The sequence below is a fragment of the Ornithorhynchus anatinus genome, chromosome X5 (assembly GCF_004115215.2).
Source record: "Ornithorhynchus anatinus isolate Pmale09 chromosome X5, mOrnAna1.pri.v4, whole genome shotgun sequence".
In the NCBI taxonomy this organism is placed as follows: Eukaryota; Metazoa; Chordata; class Mammalia; order Monotremata; family Ornithorhynchidae; genus Ornithorhynchus; species Ornithorhynchus anatinus.
This window is the reverse complement of record NC_041753.1, coordinates 52,642,314-52,662,528: the sequence shown is the minus strand read 5'-3', so window position 1 is coordinate 52,662,528 and position 20,215 is coordinate 52,642,314. Positions and strand designations below refer to the sequence as shown.

The 20,215-nt window shown below is 46.9% G+C and overlaps 1 protein-coding gene across 3 annotated transcripts in view; it reads right to left on the bottom strand.

Moving 5' to 3' along the window:
- Positions 1-1,144: 1,144 nt before the first annotated feature.
- SPATA6L (spermatogenesis associated 6 like) overlaps positions 1,145-20,215 on the bottom strand; it is a 39,120-nt gene continuing 20,049 nt past the window's right edge. Inside the window, exons 6-7 of one of the 3 annotated variants that reach the window (XM_029055852.2) lie at positions 17,565-17,642; positions 14,822-15,213 (exon numbers count right to left, since the gene is read on the bottom strand). In XM_029055852.2, the coding sequence (XP_028911685.1) occupies positions 15,142-15,213; positions 17,565-17,642 (150 nt within the window). In that variant the 3' untranslated portion in view covers positions 14,822-15,141. Of the gene's footprint in view, positions 1,273-14,821; positions 15,214-17,564; positions 17,643-18,886; positions 19,333-20,215 lie in introns of those variants that run through there. The other 2 variants (XM_029055853.2, XM_029055851.2) reach the window with 2 other exon arrangements.

Below are 20,215 nucleotides of genomic sequence, written 5' to 3'. Positions count from 1 at the left end.
AATACTCGCCTGTATGTTCACTGGCAAAGGATAAGAGATGGGACACTTGCTTAAGGGTCTGCTGTTTCACTCTGAATTTTTAAATCTGTGACAGAATGCTCCCCAACTTGTGAAACAGGGAGCACTGGGTTGTAACCCTAGAAAGGAATCACTAACAAATACTCAAAGAGTGTTCCTCAAACTGGGGCACCCCATCAGTTCAATGCTTCTTACGTAAAGTTTCTTGACCAGTTAGAACAGGTAGAAGGGGAGAGATTCATGAGAGTAAAATCAAGAAACGACACCCTTCAGGGCAATGATAATCAATCAATGGTATTTACTGAGCACTTACTGTGTGAATAAAACCTTCCCTTGAAAAATCACCTAAGATTAGACAATACGGTAAATGTCACAACCATGGGTGTGGCCCTCAAGACTATCCGTGTGGGAACCGATGGACTAAAATGATGGGATAACAACATTAGAATCGTCTTTTTTCAGTCTGCGTTCGATACCAGGAAACTATTCTCATTCCTTACCGCTCCTTCTGCCCTATCGATCAGTTGTATTTGTTAAGCACTTCTTGTGTACAGAGCACTGTATTAAGGGCTTGGCAGAGTACAATATAACAGAGTTGGTAGACACCCTAACAGCAACAACCTCCACACGTGGATGGAGTCACACAGGCATCACTCTGAGGGAAAGAACTTTAGATTCTGATAAACATAAAGATATTCATAAAGAACCTACAAGCACAGGGAAAAGTCCACAGTGCCAGAAATGAGTGGGAAGACGCGTCAACCAGTAGTTTTTGCTGCTGTCTGTCTTATGCTGTCAAATGGTTTCCGACCCACAGAGACTCCACGGACACATCTCTCCCAGAACGCCCCGCCTCCACCCGCAACTGCCCCGGTGGCGTATCCGTAGAGTTTTCTTGGGTAAAAATAAGGAAGCGGTTTGTCGTTGCCTTCTTCTGCACAGTAAAGTCGGGTCTCCGCCTTCGACTCTCTCCCATGCAGCCGCCGTCCAGCACGGGAGAGTTTTGATTTACAGCAGACTACCTTCCACTCGCTAGCCACTGTCCAATCCAGGAATGGAACGGGTGTGTCTCCGCTTGACTCTCCTCCCGAATCCGAGACTGGTAGAGTAACGGAAACTCTCCGGGTGTGATCCTGGGAGGGCCTTTGGCAGCCATGCTCACCAGATAGAGTTGCTGCTCAGTTCCCGGGGAGGTTAAGAGATCTCTCACCATCATGAATCATCTCCCAAGGAGAGGAAGGACCGGAGCACAGTCTGCAAGGTAGATTAAACCGTTAAGTGCACCCTTTCTCCCTCAGCACCCGCCTCTACCCAAACCCCGCTATGTTAACCGCAAACCCAAGCTGAAGTGCACCCGGGCTAAATGAAGGCTAATTCCGGGAAAATCGGTGCTATTAAGTGGCTTCGCGTAGAAAACATCGCTGATGTTTTCAAGCGCCCCCAAAGATACAAAAAGCCTCCGCAATTAGGGACTGGATTGATCTAAATTAGCCCTCTAAAGAAATGGATTGGAAAAGGGGGAGAGAAAAGCTTCTAGCTGCTTCGAGGCAAGGAGGGAATCCTGCTCCGGGTGTTTTGCTGCCATCCCGTGGCTGACTTGAAATAAAGCATCAGGGAGCCACAGAAAGTCAGTCCCACCTGGGCCGACCACCCACCCTTGGCTAGATCATCTTACCGAAGCCCCTCGCTGACCCCACGACACGGATGGCATCGTATGCAATGCGACACAATAACATCATCGCCCAGCACCGCGCTTCTCCGACCAGAACGGCAGCGGAGACCCGAGAGCGGATTTCCGTGCACGCCCGGCCCGGCAGCTTGAGCTGGAGCCTTCAGTCTGAGATGTGTGAAGGGGGGTAGGACTTGGAAGACCCCCACACACGCTGCGCTGGGGGACAAAGGAAGAGACTGGGGGCGCCACCCCGACCCCGCTGTGATTCAGCAAGACTTTCGGGGGCACCTCTCCCCCACCACTCTTCATCCCTGGGCTCGCTCCCTCAACAGGCCTCCAGCCAGCAGGCAAGATGTGACTGCGAGATCCCGTCTACCTCCCTTCCGCCCCCCGGAACAGATTTTTATCGGGACCCGGTCATACCTCGTCTGCTTGGCTCCGGGACCCACAAGCACGGAAGCATCGCGATTCGGTTAAGCGGGGCGACGAGGGGGCGGCTCCGCTAGAGGGGCCACTCCAGGCCGATGCCCGGGTCTGTGCTCAGCTGGGAGGATGAGGGGAGCGATGGCAGCAGAGCCAGGGAGAGAGTAAGGGCCGGGGCCAGCCCGGGGCACTGCCTGGGGCCCAGAGCTCAGTGCCGAGTATACAACCCTATACGGCCTCACATCGCCTCGTGTCCCCATCGGCGGCCATCACCGTCCCAGAGCTGAGAAATTTTAAATGGCCATGACACACGCGCGGTGTCAGAAGAGGCCGAGAGGGAGTGAGTGTAGAGAAGGAGCGTGGCTTAGTGGAAAGAGCACGGGCTTGGGAGTCAGGGGACCTGGGTTCTAATCCCAGCTCCTCCACCTGTCTGCTGTGTGACTCTGGGCAAGTTACTTATCTTCTCTGGGCCTCTGTTACCTCCTTTGTCTGTAAAATGGGGATTACGGTCGTGAGCCCCATATGAGACATGGACCGCGTCCAACCATTAGCTTGTGTCTACCCCAGCACTTAGAAGAGTGCTTGGCACATAGTAAGCATTTAACAAATACCATTCCAAAAAAGCGCTTACCAAATACCATAACCTCCTTCTTCTCCACTCCCCCCCCTAGGATTAGCCCCACCTTTGGGATATTGATAGCCCCTGCAGAGTGACGACAAATCAAGATGAGAGAGCTTCTAGTGCTTGCAGAGGTCAGCAGTGAGCAATTCCTGGGTCCTTCAGCAGTCCCTAAGCAAAATATGTGGATAATGGGTGCATTCATACGGGAACTGCCCCATAGTTTATTGCGGGCAGGGAACATGCCTACTGACTCTGCCATATTGTACTCTCCCAAGTGTTTAGTACAGGGCTCTGCACACAGTAAGCACTCAATATATGCCATTGATGGACTGATAGATATTTCAAGGACTAGAGCGTTCTTATGATCTCCCCGGCTACGTAACTAGAAATTTTACTCTTTTCAATGTAGTCGAGTTGGCAGTGCCCAAGGGTGTATTCGTCTATCCTTTTAGAGACCCAGGAAACACCTAATAAAGTCTCCGTTTCTCATGCTTTCAAGTCAAACGTGAGAAATAGGACCAGTCGGTGTCCGCGTTTTTAGGTAATGACCTGAGAGAGACCCCATGGCAGGGGGTGCCAGCCCTTTCTGCCAGAGAGGATGGTGATCCCAGCTCTGCCACTTGTCAGCTGTGGGACTGTGGGCAAGTCACTTCACTTCTCTGTGCCTCAGTTACCTCATCTGTAAAATGAGGATTAAGACTGTGAGCCTCACGTGGGACAACCTGATTACCCTGTATCTCCCCCGGCGCTTAGAACAGTGCTCTGCACATAGTAAGCGCTTAACAAATACCAACATCATCATCATGACAAAGGGTTTTATTCTTATCCCTTCTTTATCCCTATTTTATGAGTCAAGAAAAGCCAGGCAGAGGAAGTTCCATCGGGCTAGGGTTGACGTGGTCTCCTGAAGTAAGAGCCAAATCTTGGATTCCTTGGCCACATCAATGGGACTATGAAACCAGGGTTCTGGTAGCACCCCCACCACCTTGGATCAGATTGATGAGGGACGTGACAAGAATCGTTTTTTATCCTATTATCTGTAAGTCAAGGATTCAGTAGTAGTTATAGTAATGGGACTTAGAGAAGCAGCATGGTCTAGTAGAAAGAGCACGGGCCTGGGAGTCAGAGGACCTGGGTTCTAATCCCAGCTCTGCCGTTTGCCTGCTATGTGACCTTGGGCAAGTCGCTTCACTTCTCCGGGCCTCAGTTTCCTCATCTATAAAATGGCGATTAAATCCTCCTCTCTCCGACTTAGACTGTGAGTCCCAAGTGGGACAGGGAGTGTGTCGACCCCGATTACCTACCTAAGCACTTCGTACCATCCGTGGCACGTAGTGAGCGCTTAACAAGTACCACTAAAAACACTGTAACAACGTGTATTCCCAAAATAAGCAAGGCTGCATGAAGCCTATTTTCCCAATTGTTTCTATTAACCCCCACAAAGTCTGGGTCAGTCTGAATCCAAAACAAAATGAGTAACACGTTAGTTCCATGATTAAAAGCAAACACAGACCTGGTGAGCCCCATTTGGAAATTTAGGATCTTGGACACAAGACTGAGTTCGTGCATCTATATCCACATACAGGAACTAAAGCAGACAACTGACTACCTCTCTTTCAAATTTCTGTGGCATTAGTGAAAGTTGGGTTTGTCACGGACTGGGACAGGTGTAGCCAGGCTGATGCCAAACACTGTTTAAACACACTTGAAATGGAGCAGTGCCAGCACAATCCTCCTCAACCTCTCAGCTGCCTTCGACGCTGTGGACTACCCTCCTTCTCCTTGAAACTTTATCCAACCTCGGCTTCACTGACACTGTCCTCTACTGGTTATATCCCGGCTAGACTACTGTGTCAGCCTTCTCTCTGACCTCCCTTCCTCCTCTCTCGCCCCGCTCCGGTCTATTCTTCACTCCGCTGCCCGGCTCATCTTCCTGCAGAAACGATCTGGGCATGTCACTCCCCTTCTTAAACAACTCCAGTGGTTGCCTATCGACCTCCGCTCCAAACAAAAACTCCTCACTCTAGGCTTCAAGGCTCTCCGTCACCTTGCCCCTTCCTACCTCTCCTCCCTTCTCTCTTTCTACCGCCCACCCCGCACGCTCCGCTCCTCTGCCGCCCACCTCCTCGCCGTCCCTCGGTCTCGCCTATCCCGCCGTCGACCCCCGGGTCACGTCCTCCCGCGGTCCTGGAACGCCCTCCCTCCTCACCTCCGCCAAACTGATTCTCTTTCCCTCTTCAAAACCTTACTTAAAAATCACCTCCTCCAAGAGGCGTTCCCAGACTGAGCTCCTCTTCCCCCTCTACTCCCTCTGCCATCCCCCCTTTACCTCTCCGCAGCTAAAGCCTCATTTTCCCCTTTTCCCTCTGCTCCTCCACCTCTCCCTTCCCATCCCCACAGCACTGTACTCGTCCGCTCAACTGTATATATTTTCGTTACCCTATTTATTTTGTTAATGAATTGTACATCGCCTTGATTCTGTTTAGTTGCCATTGTTTTTACGAGATGTTCTTCCCCTTGACGCTGTTTAGTGCCATTGTTCTTGTCTGTCCGTCTCCCCCGATTAGACTGTAAGCCCGTCAAACGGCAGGGACTGTCTCTATCTGTTGCCGACTTGTTCATCCCAAGCGCTTAGTACAGTGCTCTGCACATAGTAAGCGCTCAATAAATACTATTGAATGAATGAATGGTTCTCCTCCTATCTCTCTGGCAAATCATTTTCGGTCTCTTACGAGGGCTCCTCCTCTGCCTCCCACCCTCTAACTGTAGGAGTCCCTCAAGATTCAGTTCTGGGGCCCATTCCCTTGGAGAACTCATGCGCTCCCGTGGCTTCAACTACCATCCCTACAGAGATGATTCCCAAATCTCCATCTCCAGCCCTGACCTCTCTCCTTCTCTTGCAGTCTCACATTTCCTCCTGCCTTCAGGACATCTCTGCCTGGCTGTCCCACGGACACCTCAAATTAAGCACGTCCAAAACAGAACTCCTTTTATTCCTACCCAAACCCTGTCCTCCCCACGCCTTTCCCATCACTGTAGACAATACCACTATCCTCCCTATCTCACAAGCCCGAAAACTTGGTGTTGTCCTTGATTCGTCTCTCTTCTACAACCCACACATTCAGTCTGTCAACAGATCCTATCAGTTCTGCCTTCACAACATCCACAACCACTCTCCCCACCTTCAAAGCCTTATTAAGGTGACAACTCCCCCAGGAGGCCTTTCCTGACTAAGCCCTCTTTTCCCTGGTTCCATCTATGCACTTATCAAGCGCTTAGTACAGTGCTCTGCACATAGTAAGCGCTCAATGAATACTATTGAATGAATGAATGCACTTGGATCTGTGCCCTTTGGGCATTTGGTATTAGTTCCCTCCCCGCCTCCCTGCCCTACAGTACATATCTAGAAATTATTTATTTATATTAATGTCCTTCTCCTCTGAATTTTAAGGTTGTTGCGGGCAGGGAACATGTCTACCAACTCTGTTGTATTGTTCTCTCCCAAGTGCTTTGTACAGTGTTACTCACACAACAAATTCTCAATAAATAGCACTGACTGATAATAACAGCATGCATGGTACGCATCCCTTTTTGGGTCACTCTAAGGCAGGATTCATTTGGTAACTTATTTTGCTGTATCTCTGCTGATCATTGGCCCCTTTCTGATCTAAGCCGGTGCAGATTACGGCACGTGACAGTTTGCTGATTGACCAGGGCTGATGAAACGGTCCCTGTAATCACAAAGGACCCAGTAAGATGGTTTCTAAAATGATCCATACAACTGAATTTCTCTCAGATTGAAAACCACGAGATTGCTCAGCTAAGAACAAAATCCAAACCTTAGCTAAATCACTTTGGAGTACAGCTGCCTTTCACCGGGATTATAAAAAATTATATTGTACATTGCTGATCAGACAGGCAGAGACAGCATTCGCAAAATGAGGTGTCTTCTAATTATAAAGAACAAATGATTTATGAAAAATGAAATGGAGGACTCCTTGGCAAAGTTGTTAAGGGGTTGGCAGACACACTTGAATAAAGAGCACAAAAGTGAGTCTCAGTTTTTCCTATTTCTGAAAGGCAGGAAATGATGCATTAAAGGACAGAGGGAAAGTTATTCTCTCCCAAAGTTTTCCTTCCCTTTTTGGCCTAGTGGAAAAAGCCCGGCAATAGGAGGTTGAAGACCCAAGTTCTAGGCCCATCTCTGCCATTGGATGGCTGTGTGACCTTCGACAAGTCACTTAAGTGCTCTGTAAAATGGGGATAAAATATCTGCCCTCCTTACCTCACTGATTCCCTACTACAATCCAGTCCGTACGTTTCACTCTTCTAATGCCAACCTACTCACTGTACCTCAATCTCATCTTGCTGCTGACCGTTTGCCAAGAGGCCTTCTCTGGCTAAGCCCGCACTTTCCTCTTTTCCCACTCCCTTCTGCGTCACCCTGACTTGCTCCCTTCATTCATTTCCCCTCCCAGTCCCACAGCACTTATGCACCTACCTGTAATCTATTTATGTATATTAATGTCCATCACCTTATGCACATATCTGTAATTTATTTTTGTATATTAGTGTCTGTCTCCCCACGTTCTGGGCAGGGAATGTGTCTGCTAATTGTTATATAGTACTTTACCAAGCACTTAGTACAGTGCCTTGAACACAGTAAGCACTCAATAAATACGATTGAATGAATGAATGAATGATTGAATCCCCCCTCTGGTCTGCAACTCCCTCCCCTTCCATATACGAGGACCACCACTCCCCCCACCTTCAAAGTCTGGCTAAAATCTCATCTGCTCCGAGAGACCTTCCCCAACAAAGCCCTCATTTTTTCTACTCCCTCTCCTTTCTGCATCACCCTTGGCCTTGGATTTGTATCCTTTAAGGCACTTGATATTCACCCCACCCTCAGCCTCACAGCATTTATGTATATATAGGTATTTTATTTAATGTCTGTTTTCCCCTGTAGATTGAAAGCTCCTTGTGGGCAGGGAACATGTCTACCAACTCTGTTGCATTGTACTCTCCCAAGTGCTTGGTACAGTGCTCTGCCCACAGTAAACACTCAATAAATACCGCTGATTGATTGGACGGTGAGCTCTGGTTGGGATAGGGACTGTGTCTGATCTATCTTATATCTATCCCAGCAAATAGCACAATACACGGCGTGGGGTACAGTAAGCACCTAATAAATAAGATGATTATTATTACTACAATTGTCTCTTTAGTTTCTTCAGGTTTTTTTTAGATTCCAACATCAAACCTGTAATTTCTGGAAAAAAAAAAGTGTGTTTTCCTTCAACAATGAAGCTACCCACCTGCAGCTACTCTGGTCTCGCTCCTTGGGAGAAAATGAATCGGTCCTAGCGTTCTATTTATAGTCAATGCGGTATGTGTGATGGATTTTTTTTTTTCTAGGATGGGGAATCTTTCCTCCTTCTCCTGTCACCGACAGTGCCCAAGGGAGAAAACTGACATTTCTGTTACACCATTAGTCTTCCTTGCAAGAGCACTTTAGCAATTTTTATTCTATGGCACTAGAATGGGAAATGAACTTCAGGACTGTGTCCACCATCCCCTGTCAATACCAAACCCCAAAACATCTTCAAACTTTCTGGGAGTTCTGGGTAGGAGCATGGCTTAGATGGAAAGAGCACAGGCTAGTGCTGACACCCCAGCACTTATCATAGTGTTTGACACATAGTAAGTACTGAATAAATATCATAACCATATTATCATCCATCTGATAATGTATCCAAATATATATAGTATTATATCTTATATTAATATATTGTTATATATTATATTACACAACCAGAATATACGGGTGTAACTCTCTCTCTCTCAATTTTTCTCTCAAGTTACATGCGTGAACCCTGCTGAGGAAAAAAGATGCTAATTAGGTGACCTATTCTTAGGCTCCTAATCAGCCCGCAATGCACCCTCAAGGAAGGAAAAGTCTTGGCTGCCAACCTGATTGGGAAAGACAGTTGATTTGAAGTGGGCTAAGTGATCTTTCCTGAGAGGAGTAGGCCAATGAAGCTATGTCGTGGAAATCCGGATCTGAGCTATTAAAACTGGGTGAAGGACTCTCAGGCTCATGGGACTCAAGAGCAGATGTGGCAGAGGCAGGACATGGGTGTCACATAACCAGTGCCCTGCAACATAGTATTTTATACATGCTCCTTTAAAATGACCTTTACTCTGTTGGAAAAGTTGCCACGAGGAGCTAGGAGAAAGTGGACGTGGCATTCCAGCAAATCAGTATTGTCAATCACTCTTAAAAACAACTATATTTATAGCAGGGAGAGGCATAAAATACAAGGGAAGGAATGAATTAGAGTTGGAAAATTCATTTCCTTCCATTCTGTGTAATGACGGTGTTAAAAGCCTCTCATCTGGCCGCAACTAAAATCACTGATTTCTGGTCTCTACCATTAACAGCAATTACAATGATAAAAATAAACTGGGATATGTTGAGGGTAAAATATTAGCACAAAGTTTTCAATTCAGTAGCCTCTAAGGCCCAAGACAAGACACCAAGAAAATAAGCCCTGTCAGAAATCAAGCAGCAAGCCTAAAATAAATTTCATATACAGCCCGCATCTCTTTCCAGTTTTGGTTTGGTTTTCCTCCGAACGTATTTGAGAAAGCATATCCGAGAATACATTCGCTGGAGGTGGATGGTTGTGTTCTTCTAGCCTAATGAGGTGGGAAGTCTGGATACACACGTTTCCTGCCCACAAAAAGCTTACAGTCTAGAGGAGACAGACATTAATATAAGTAAATTATGGGTATGTACATAAGTGCTGTGGGTGTGGGAGAGGGGTGAATAAAGGGAGCAAATCCAAATGCAAGGGTGACACAGAAGGGAGTGGAAGAAGAAGAAATGAGAGCTTAGTCAGGGAAGGCCTCCTGGAGGAGATGTGCTTTCAATAAGGCTTTGAAGGTGGGGAGAGAGATGGTCTGTAGGATATGGAGAGGGAGGGAGGCCCAGGCCAGAAATCGGTGTCGAGATAGACTAGATCGAGGTATGACGAGTAGGTTGGCATTAGAGGAGCGAAGTGTGCAGGCTGGGGTGTAGTAGGAAATCAGAGAGGTAAGGTAGGAGGGGGCATCTTTAAAATGAGGACTGAGACCGTGAGCCGCCCGTGGGACAACCTGATTACCTTATCCCCCACCCCCCGCCCCCCAGCGCTTAGAAAAGTGCTTGGCATGTAGTAAGTGCTTAACAAATACCATCATTATTATTATTACAGTATAACAAAGAAATTCTGTTTACGTGTGTAAAACTCTGTCACGCTGCACTTTCTCAAGCGCTTAGAACAGCGCTCTGCACACAGTAAGCATTCAATAAATACAACGTACCGATCGATTGATTGACAATCAGAAAGGGAAGAGGGAGAGGGAGGTGAGGCAAGGAGAGGGGATAAAGGAAGGGGAAGTAGCGCATCACTCACATCCAGGCCTGTGGTCTTCAAAAAAAAATGTAAACGATCAGCTGAGATTCACGCAGCCTGTTGTGTGTGTTGACTAAAGCTCTTTGAAGATACGGAGAGCTCTAAAGTACTTCCCCAGCCTGAAGTGATAGTATTTCCATAACTGAATGAACATTAACTTCGATAAACCCAGACCCCTAAATAGAGATATCTACCGTTTAGATTTCCCAATTAACAGAGAAATAAGGTAGCCCAAAGAGACCCCCGTCTCACTTCGTACATGGGGGAGAGGAGGGGTTGAGATGAGAGAGAGAGAGAGTGGGAAGGAAGGAGGGAGAGAGTTAGGGAAAGGAGGGGAGAGAGGGAAAGGGGAGGAGAGAGTAGGGAGCAAGAAGGGAGAGGGCCAGGTGAGTGGGTAGTGAGGAAGAGAAGGAGAGGGGAAGCACTGGGGGATGGAAGGGAAAAGAAGGCCCTGCACCTCAGCCCCGAGGACAGGGACCATCAGTCCATGGTATCTACTGAGGGCTTACTAGGTGCAGAGCACTGTACTAAGCACTTGGGAGAGTACACTGCAATGGAATGAGCAGGCCCAGTTTGCAGAATCGGCATGTCCTAAACTCATTATGGGCAGGGAATGTGTCCGCTAATCTGGGCTGGAGAGCCCCCGTATTATCTCCCAATCCCAACTTCCCAAGGGGTGAAGGTGCAGAGCTATGGCCACAGTATTCCACGGCCCCACCTGATAGGCCTGTTTAGACTGTGAGCCCGTCATTGGGCAGGGATTGTCTCTATCTGTTGCCGAATTGTACAATCCAAGCGCTCAGTACAGTGCCCTGCACATAGTTAGCACTCAATAAATACGATGGAATGAAAATACTCTTGAATGAATGAGCCCCAGGTCAAGCTGCCATAGCCACTGTCACTTAGGTGGGCCCAGAGGCTGCCGAAAAATGACCAAAGGTGATGCAGCAGCATGAAGGACCCTCTCCCCATCCTCTTCTTCACTCCCTTTTCCCTTCTCCCGCCCTCCTCTCTTTAGTCCCACTTTCCTCTCTCTTCCTTTTATTCCTCCCCTCACCCTCTCTCTCCCCGGCCTTCTAGGTCCCCTTGCCCTATTTCCTTCCCCTTCCCCTCTGGCTCCCTTCTGCTTGTAAATAATAATAATTAGTAATTCTGGTATCTGTTAAGCGCTTACTATGTGCCAGGCACTGCCCTAAGCGCTGGCGTGGATACCAGCAAAGCGGGTTGGACACGGTCCTTTGCCCCGGGGGCGGCTCACAGTCTAAATCCTCGTTTTAAAGATGAGGTAACTGAGGCCCAGGGAAGTGAAGTGACTCACCCAAGGTCACACAGCAGGCAAGCGGCGGAGCCGGGATTAGAACCCATGACCTTCTGACCCCCAGGCCCATGCTCTATCCACTAAGCAGGGGAAGTAGCGTGGCTTAGTGGAAAGAGCCCGGGTTTGGGAGTCAGAGGCTGTGGGTTCTAATCCCGCCTCCACCACTTAGCTGTGTGACTTTGGGCAAGTCACTTAACTTCTCTGTGCCTCAGTTCCCTCATCTGTAAAATGGGGATCAAGATCGTGAGCCCCACGTGGGACAACCTGAGAACCTTGCATCTACCGCAGCGCTTAGAACAGTGCTTGGCACATAGTAAACGCTCAACAAATGCCATCATTATTAGTATTAACTTCCCCCCAACATCCCCACTCCCACCTGAAGGCTGTATCTGTGCTCTGAGCAGGGGTCTAGAACCTTCTTTACTAGTGGATTTTATAGTCTAGTTTTGGAGAGCAGGAATATTCCACCCCATGTCATAACAAACTATACGGGGGGATTCAATCTCTACAGGGTTGGGGGGGGCGGAAGGGAAGGGGGGGAGATAAAAGCCTGTAATTAGACATATCCTGGTAAACAGAGAACAGACCTAAGAGACAGGAGATTGAACCTCAATTCTAATTACTACTGTGCCACAGGTTTGTTATTCAGTAGCCTGTTGAAGCCATTTAACCTCTCCTCTTCATTTTCCAACCTATAAAGCAGAGATAAAAATAATACCGGATTGCCTGTTGTGCGTGTTAACTAAAGCTCTTTGACGACACAAAGTGCTCTAAAGTACTTTCCCAACCTGAAGTGATAGCATTACCATAATTGAATGAACATTAACTTCAATAAGCTCGGACCCCTAAATAGAGATGATATCTACCATTAAGATTCCCCAATTATCAGAGAAAAAAAGGCAGGCCAGCTTTTATGGACAGGACCGGGAATTCTGAGAAATCTAATTTAGAAGAATTAAGCATCGGAGAGGTTTCGATCGTTCTACCCGCAACCTTGGTGGGCCACTGTTGGGCAGTCGTGCTGACTTAAGAACACTCGAGTGTGTTTCTCTAGGAGGTTGTAGATTCTCTTTCCCTGGAAATCTTTAAGACTGGGCTAGGCACCTGTCAAGTATGATGAAGACGCGGGCCTGCCTGAAGGCAGTGGAATGGATGGATCTCTGGGGTCTCCTTTACCGTGTACTCTCCCAAGCACTTGCTCTGCACACCGTAAGCCCTTAATAAATGCAACTGATCGATCGACTGGTTGATTATTTTAGGATTCCATAGTTTTCTATGAATTCAGAAGGTCTGAATTTCACTACATGGAATGCTTCCTATAGAGGCGGCAGTGTGGCCTAGCAGAAAGAGGACAGGCCTGGGAGTCAGAGGACCTGGGTTCTAATCCTGGCTCCGCCACTCGTCTGCTCGGTGACCTTGAGCAAGTCACTTGACTTCTCTGTGCCTCGTCTCCTCAGCTGGAAAACAGGGATCCAATACCTGCTCTCCCTCCTACTTAGACTGTGAGCCCCAAGTGGGACAGGGACCATGTCCAAGCTCATTAATTTGTATCTTTCCCAGCGCCTAGAACGGTGTTAACGAATGCTTAACAAATACAATAATCATCATCATTATCATGATGAGTTTACAGACTAGAGGGGGAGAGAGGCATGAAAATACATTACCCAATACTTCCTGGATCCTGGATCAATTCTGTGATTCAGAAGAATAGAATTACAATGGTTTGATTATACCGGACTCAGTATTTCTTTAGACAGCAAGGACTCCTCTTTCCAGCTGGAATATTGAGAAGCTGGATGAAGGGCACTTGGGAGATTTCCTTTCCCTAGTCTTTAAAATGATCCAAACTCTCCTCTAAACTAGGACAGACCCAGTGCACGTGGAGCACCTATTGCCAGTTCAGTCCTTGTTAGGGCTCCTCTAATTTCTGTCGCTGACATTGCGGAGAGGGATTTTGGGGGTTTACTTGTTTTTCCTTCCACCCAGCTGAGGGAGGTTCAACCCGGTTTCCAGCTGATACCCTCCCCTCTCACTGACTTCCCGAATTCAGAGCAAGTATTCCCAATCTAGGACTTGTGAATGAAATGGCGCTTATGGAGCTGCTTCAGGTGATCCGTACGGTCTTGTGAAAGCGAAAGATGCCTCTCTCCTCCCATCTTTCTCCAGGTACGGTGCCTGGCACGTAGCTAAGCGCTTAACAAATACCGTTATTATTATTATTATTCTTTCCCATTGCCCCCTCTGCTGAGTGGAAAAGCCAGTTGCCCTAGACCACCTCTGGCGCTCCAGGAAAGACAATCTTGTCGGCACTTTTGAACAGCTGGAGTTATTTACATGTCGGTGGCTATGTTTCTATTTTCCTACGTATCTGTCCTGCCTTCAACTCCATAGGGAGGAGCGGTGTGGAAAGAGCACAGGACTGAGAGCCAAGAGACCTGATCCTAATCCCTGCTCCACCACAGGGCTGCTGCATGAACTTGAGGAAGTTACTTTACTTCCCCATGCCTCAAATTTCCTCATCTGTAAAATGGGGATTAGCTGAGAAGCCGCGTGGCCCAGTGGAAAGAGCATGGGCCTGGGAGTCAGAGGACCTGGGCTTCGATCCCAGCTCTGCCACTTGCCTGCCGCGTGATCTTGGGCATGTCTCCGCACCTCAGTTCCGTCATCGGTCAAATGGGGATTCAATACCCGTCCTTCCTCACGTGGGACGGGGCTGCATCTGGCCCGATTAACTTCTAGCCATCCCAGTGCTTAGCACATAGTAAACACTTAACAAATGCCACGATTACAATACCTGTTCTCCCAAACCCTTTGACTGTGAATCCCATCTGGGGGTAGGAACTGTATCTAATTTGCAGTGCTTGGCACACGGCAAGTGCTTAACAAATACCACAGTGATAATTATATCGAGGACAGGGGTGATGACTTTTCTTTACCTGTGATACTCCCCACAGCACTAATAGAGCGTTCTGCATGGAGTCAGCAAGTGATTTGACCACATTCTACATCTCTTTCATGACAAACCCACCTTTAGGTTGAGGACTTACCACACAGTTTGAACTATCAAAACGGTTTATGCCTAGAAAAATCTTAGGGGCCCTGCTTTACCTCTGGTTGCTCTGGAAAACCCCAAAGAGGGGGGACCCAAATCTAACTGAGATCATTTCAGCGTTCTTGGGATCTTGAGAGTCTACCATGAGAAAATGTTATGTCACATCTAAGCCATTTGCTTACCGAGAAGCTGGATCCCAAAATTCTGCGCGGACAGTCTGGAAACACTCAGACAGGGAATAGGCCTCAACAGCACGCACTCGTCTAAACCATTTTATTAAATGAAAATGACACTTTTTCCACAGAACTTCACAGGTGACAAACAATGGAGACAACGAGCTAATGATTTAGTAGTTTTAAAATGTTGCTGTTTAACACCCTACCTCTTCTACTTTTTTTTAAACCATCTCCTCCAACTTCTCTAATTACGTAACACTCTATATATCCAACTGCAATTGCAGGTCTGCCTTTCTTAAACACTATTGGAAACCATCTGGCTCAAGGTTCACTTGAGCCAATCCTTGTCGATCTTCTTGATTATGGCACATGAAGGAATACGGAGATGGAGAGCAGGTTCTTATTCTTGTTTTTCCTGGTTACTTTCCTCTTGGTTACATAAGGCAGACCTCAATACCCTCAAATTTTCCTCCTGCAACAAAAAGGGACACTTATGTAATAGCGTATGCCCTCAATAATGTCTGAATACTGGGATGCTTAATCCACTTGCAACTATTTTTGTTTAGAGTGGGAGGTGGATGAGCAAATGACACATTTTCAGTTTCAAGGTTTTGTCTACTCCCCATCCTTAATCCTTGAATTGTAGGCCAACCTGCACAAAATCCTCGTATCACCAGTACTTACAGGCTACTGTACTAGACAAGGAATTATCACTGATTGTTACGATAGAATATAATACAGATATCTCTTTGTGACTGTCAGTGAAGAGGAAGAGAAAAGGGAAGGCAAATGGGCTCCCCAGGACACAGCCGAGGATGACACCTCCTCTACCACGCCCCTCCCCTCCGACTTGTTTGTGAACTTTTTCTGAGGGAGCCCCATAAGATTTATGACCTTTAGGGTACCAACTTCCTCTGCAGGCCACTTCTGCCCTACCTCTCTCTCTGGGTGGCTTGGTATTGAATTTCAAATTCGTGAAAATTTAAACCAAAATTCTTGTATTGCACCATCACCTAAAAGTGTCCTCTTTAGCAAAAAGGACAAAAGTCAGGTTGGGCAGAGCCCCATAACTTTATACAGCTACAATCACTGGGAACATTTTAGGACATCGCTCCCTGTGGGTACTCTCACAGGCCATTATTTCCTTGGCATCACCAGAGCAGAGCAACACCTGGTTGGAATTGAGAGGTTGCTGGGCCCTGCCAACGGAGTGGGAGGAACAGAACACTCTTTTATCCCCAGGAGGGAATGGAACTGTTCCAGGCTTGCAAATGAATACATTTTTTCTGCATCAGACCTCAAACTTGTTTGACTGCCCTATCGCCTCTCCAGGTTGTAAAGTAAATCTGTATTATTTTCTTTTTGCCTTTAAGTATGTTATTAGCTATGTGCAAGTAACTCTACGCAAAACCAGCTTCAGCTAAGACAGAGAGGGTCAAGGGATAGGTCGGCTTCCCGCTCTTCCCACTGCTGGAAGTTTTCTGGCTCGACTCTGAAGGGGCCGCAAAGAACTGGGGCTTCGGGGAATCCTTTGCTCCTGCTTTCGCCCCAACTTGTTTGGAGATGGGATCCTTGGGCCCGGATCTCTTTTTCTCTCCTCGAGCCAATCCTGAACTCATCTATCTGGTTAAAAAAATTGGATCTATGGGACTCCCACAGAGAGTGGGAAATTGGGTGCTTCTGCTCCAGGGCCCAAAATACCAGAAAAAAAAAGAACTTAACGACCGACATTTCCACTATCATTATATCTTTAAATGGTAATTTATTACAATGGCAAAATTATAAAAGCCAGCAACTTGTAAAAATCACCCCCTAATCTACTAAAATGTCCAAGCAGAATGGCTTCAACACAGAGGTATATTTTATGTCAGCATCCTTTACCAGTTAAATGGATTTTCACATTGAACTGCAAGATGGGATCAAGTAATCAACCAGTGGTATTCACTGAGGACTTACTATGTGCAGAGCACTCTGTGAAGTGCTTGGGAGAGTACAGTACAATAGAGTTGGGAGACAAGATCCCGGCCCCCAAGGAGCTTAGAGACTAGAGGGGGATCAAAAATAATCAAAAGTCAGTTTGCCATCAGTGAAGCAATGCTTGTCCCAAGTTAGCTTTGCTGGATGGGCCAAATAAGGAGAATAAATAACAACAGGCTACCCATGCAGCTGATGTAGGGTGAGCTGCAGCAGGGAGCAGAGGGCCAAGGAGGCTGTAAGTAATGAGAACGGAAGGAGGTTTAAAAAGATAGAGTAAATCACAACCTCAAATAGTGTGGCATGGCTGTGGACTGCTGGGAAACTCTAACAACCTGGAATAAGATGGCTCTTTTACATCAAAACCATCAGAAAGCTCAAGATAGCAGGAGACGGAATCCACAAAAACACCGGCATTGCAAATAGCCAACACACCTGCACAGCCGAGAACAACTTTCATGTGTGCAGTTATGGAAGGGACCATCCCCTAGATATCGGACATCTCCACACACAGATAAAAATCTCAGTATCATTAGCATCATCCTTGCACCCTACGGACAACTACATATTCCTTTCGATACAGAGAGGATTTTATTCTCATGTCAGTTGCCCGAGGCTCCCCTAAAAAATCAACAGAAGTCGAACACGTGCATGTTCGTGATGGATGACGGCTGTTTTGGTATTGGATTTGGAGAAAGAGTTCGTGTGAAAATCCATCCCTGGTAAATGTGCTGGGTATTTGTCAAGTTGAATAAAACTTCGAAAAACACACTTCAGATTTTGCCTTGAACCTCACTAATATTAGTGGCAAAAAGTTTCTATCAATGTTTACTTCCTTAATATACTTACAACAAATCTCATTCTCAATGAAGAAGGAATATCCTTAATACTTGTCTGGGTGGAAAACTCAATTTTGGGTGCGAGGTCCTTAAAAGAAATAAAAGAAGTAAGTGAATAGACTGAGACACTTTCTTCTCTAGCCCCTGCATCTCATGCTGAAGCACTAAAACCACTAAAGATCCTTGTGGATAAGCTGGTTCTTTACCATCTATTTGCCATTAAAATAAAAAAATATGTTCTCAGAACGTGCCCTCTACATCGTCATCTTCATATCCGATAAACGTTTTACATTTACAGCAACAAGAAATGAAGACCGAGGATGTGGCATCTCCTTCCCCGAAGACTCTTGGGAAAAGAATAGCTCCAGAGAGAAGACAGAATATGGGGAGCTGCTGAGCAGCTCGGTTGTCTCTTGAGTGTGTACAAACCATCCAGTCCAACCTCAGATCCAGCCAGCAATCACCCAGCACAGCTCTGGCCACCGTTGCGGGGCGGGCTCCCCCTGTTAACAGGGAGCTTTTCTGCCTCTGCACGGGTTCTTCAGCTGGGCTGCCCTGGAGTCAGGATGGGGGTGAGGGGAGGAGGAGCTCATGGGCCTCCTGCCAGTCCAGGTCAAAAAAGGTCTGGGTCTGGACCTGAAACCCAGTGGATCCAAGAGAAACCCCAATTACCCCAGAGGCCTAGAGAGCAACCAGTTCAGTCCCATGGGTAGCAGGGAGAACCCACCCCCAGCTCCAGCTGAGAGCTTTTCCTTTGCCATAGCCAGTGCCTGGAGAAAGTCTAGCCAGAGAAGTGAGTGGAAGAGATCCCAGCTGTGGGATGACTAGAAACACGGAACCACCTTCATGGCAGCTCCACTTGCAGGCAGCCCCCATCGGACTGCAAGAAGCAGGGTGAGCTACCTATGGCCAAAAGCAGAACTTCAGAGTCGCTGTCGACCCCTTGCTCCCTCCCTCCCTCCTACCTGGAACTCCTTCCCCCTTCATTTCTGACACACCACCACTCTCATCTTCAAAGTCCTACTAAAATTGTATCTCCTCCAGGAAGCCTTCCCTGACTAACCTCTCCCATCTCTCCATCCTATTCTCCCCCATTTCTGCATCAACTACACACTTAAGTCCATACCCTCCAAATACTTTGATGCTCACCCCACCTCCACCCCACTGCACTTATGCACATATCCTTTATACTCTGTTGCTCCCCCAACCTGTGATTTCTTTTAATGTCCATCTCCCCCACTAGACTGTAAGCTCCTTTGAGGGCAGGGATTGTGTCTATTTATGCTGTTGTGCCCTCCCAAGCGCTGAGTACAGGGCTCTGTACCCAGTACACGCTTAATAAATTCCACTGATTGATTGGGAGCACACAATAAGAGTAGATGTGAGTGTCTCACTCAACAATAGTGTATAAACCGGATGAGGGCACAGCAGTTAACTGTGCTGTTGAAGAGGACACACAGACACATTCTATTCCATGGCCACAGACTGCAGCCTCCCCCAACCGTCTCACGATGCACGTTGTTGGGTCACTGGGGGACCGACAAGAGAGGGTGGATCACGACCCAACAGAGCCGATCAACATTATGGGAATAACAACTCAAGTCCTCTTCCTACCGAAGGTGGCACACCCCAAATGAAACCACCACCAGGTTCTGCAGACAGAACCCAAAACACGAAGGACCATCTTTCACATTTTCACACAGGGCTGTCAGTCTCCCACTGACCTCTTCAGCCACACAAGTGCGCCCGTGGGCGAATGTCACCATGTGATACACTGCCTGGTGAATTAAGAAGAAAAAGAAAAAGACTAAACTCTGTTGAGGTAAATGCATTGAAAACAATTTCCACATGGAAAATTAAACAGTCGTTAACGTGAATTGGCGCGAACAATCACATGGGTTCACAATATTTGGGCTTCATTTTAATATTCAACGGAAAGATAAAAAAACTAAGGAAACAGTAAAAGTAGCAAATAGGGGGTCAAGTAATGAGAAACGTTAGCAGAATTCATCCTAATAATGTGACATTAAATGAGCCAAGAGAATCTGGGCTGATTTGAGTGCAACCTGTTCTTAGAAACTGGAATCATGTTCTGGGTTCCATAATTCTGACTAAAAAAAATTTCATTATGACTAGCTACTGCCTAAAATACTTTCAAATTTTTGTCAAATACTGAGTTTATCGGTTTTACATTACATAGCTTGATACTGTCTCTAATACAGATGCTGAATTTATCTTCATTAGCTATTCTACTAAGGAGATTACCTATTTAGAGTCTCTGTGCTGGAAAAAAAATTAAGCTGTTTCCAAGGATTTACATCCAAAAAAAAAGTCAGAAGTCTTGGATAGTGTAGGGTGGTCATATGGATCTGCATCCAAATCTATAACCACACTTCAGAAAATGTATGTCTTGCAGATACCAGTGTAAATCCATATCTAAATCTTTTCATGCAGCCAAGTGACACAGCAGCATGGATGCTGGCACTAAAAATAGAAATATCATCATCATTAATGGCATTTACTGAACGCTCACTTACTGGGGGCACAGCACAGAACTAAGCCCCAGGGATAGTACAATATAAGAGTTAGTAGACACGTTCCCTGCCCACAATGCGCTTACAGTCTAGAGCAGAATCCCAATATATTGGAATTTTTCTGACC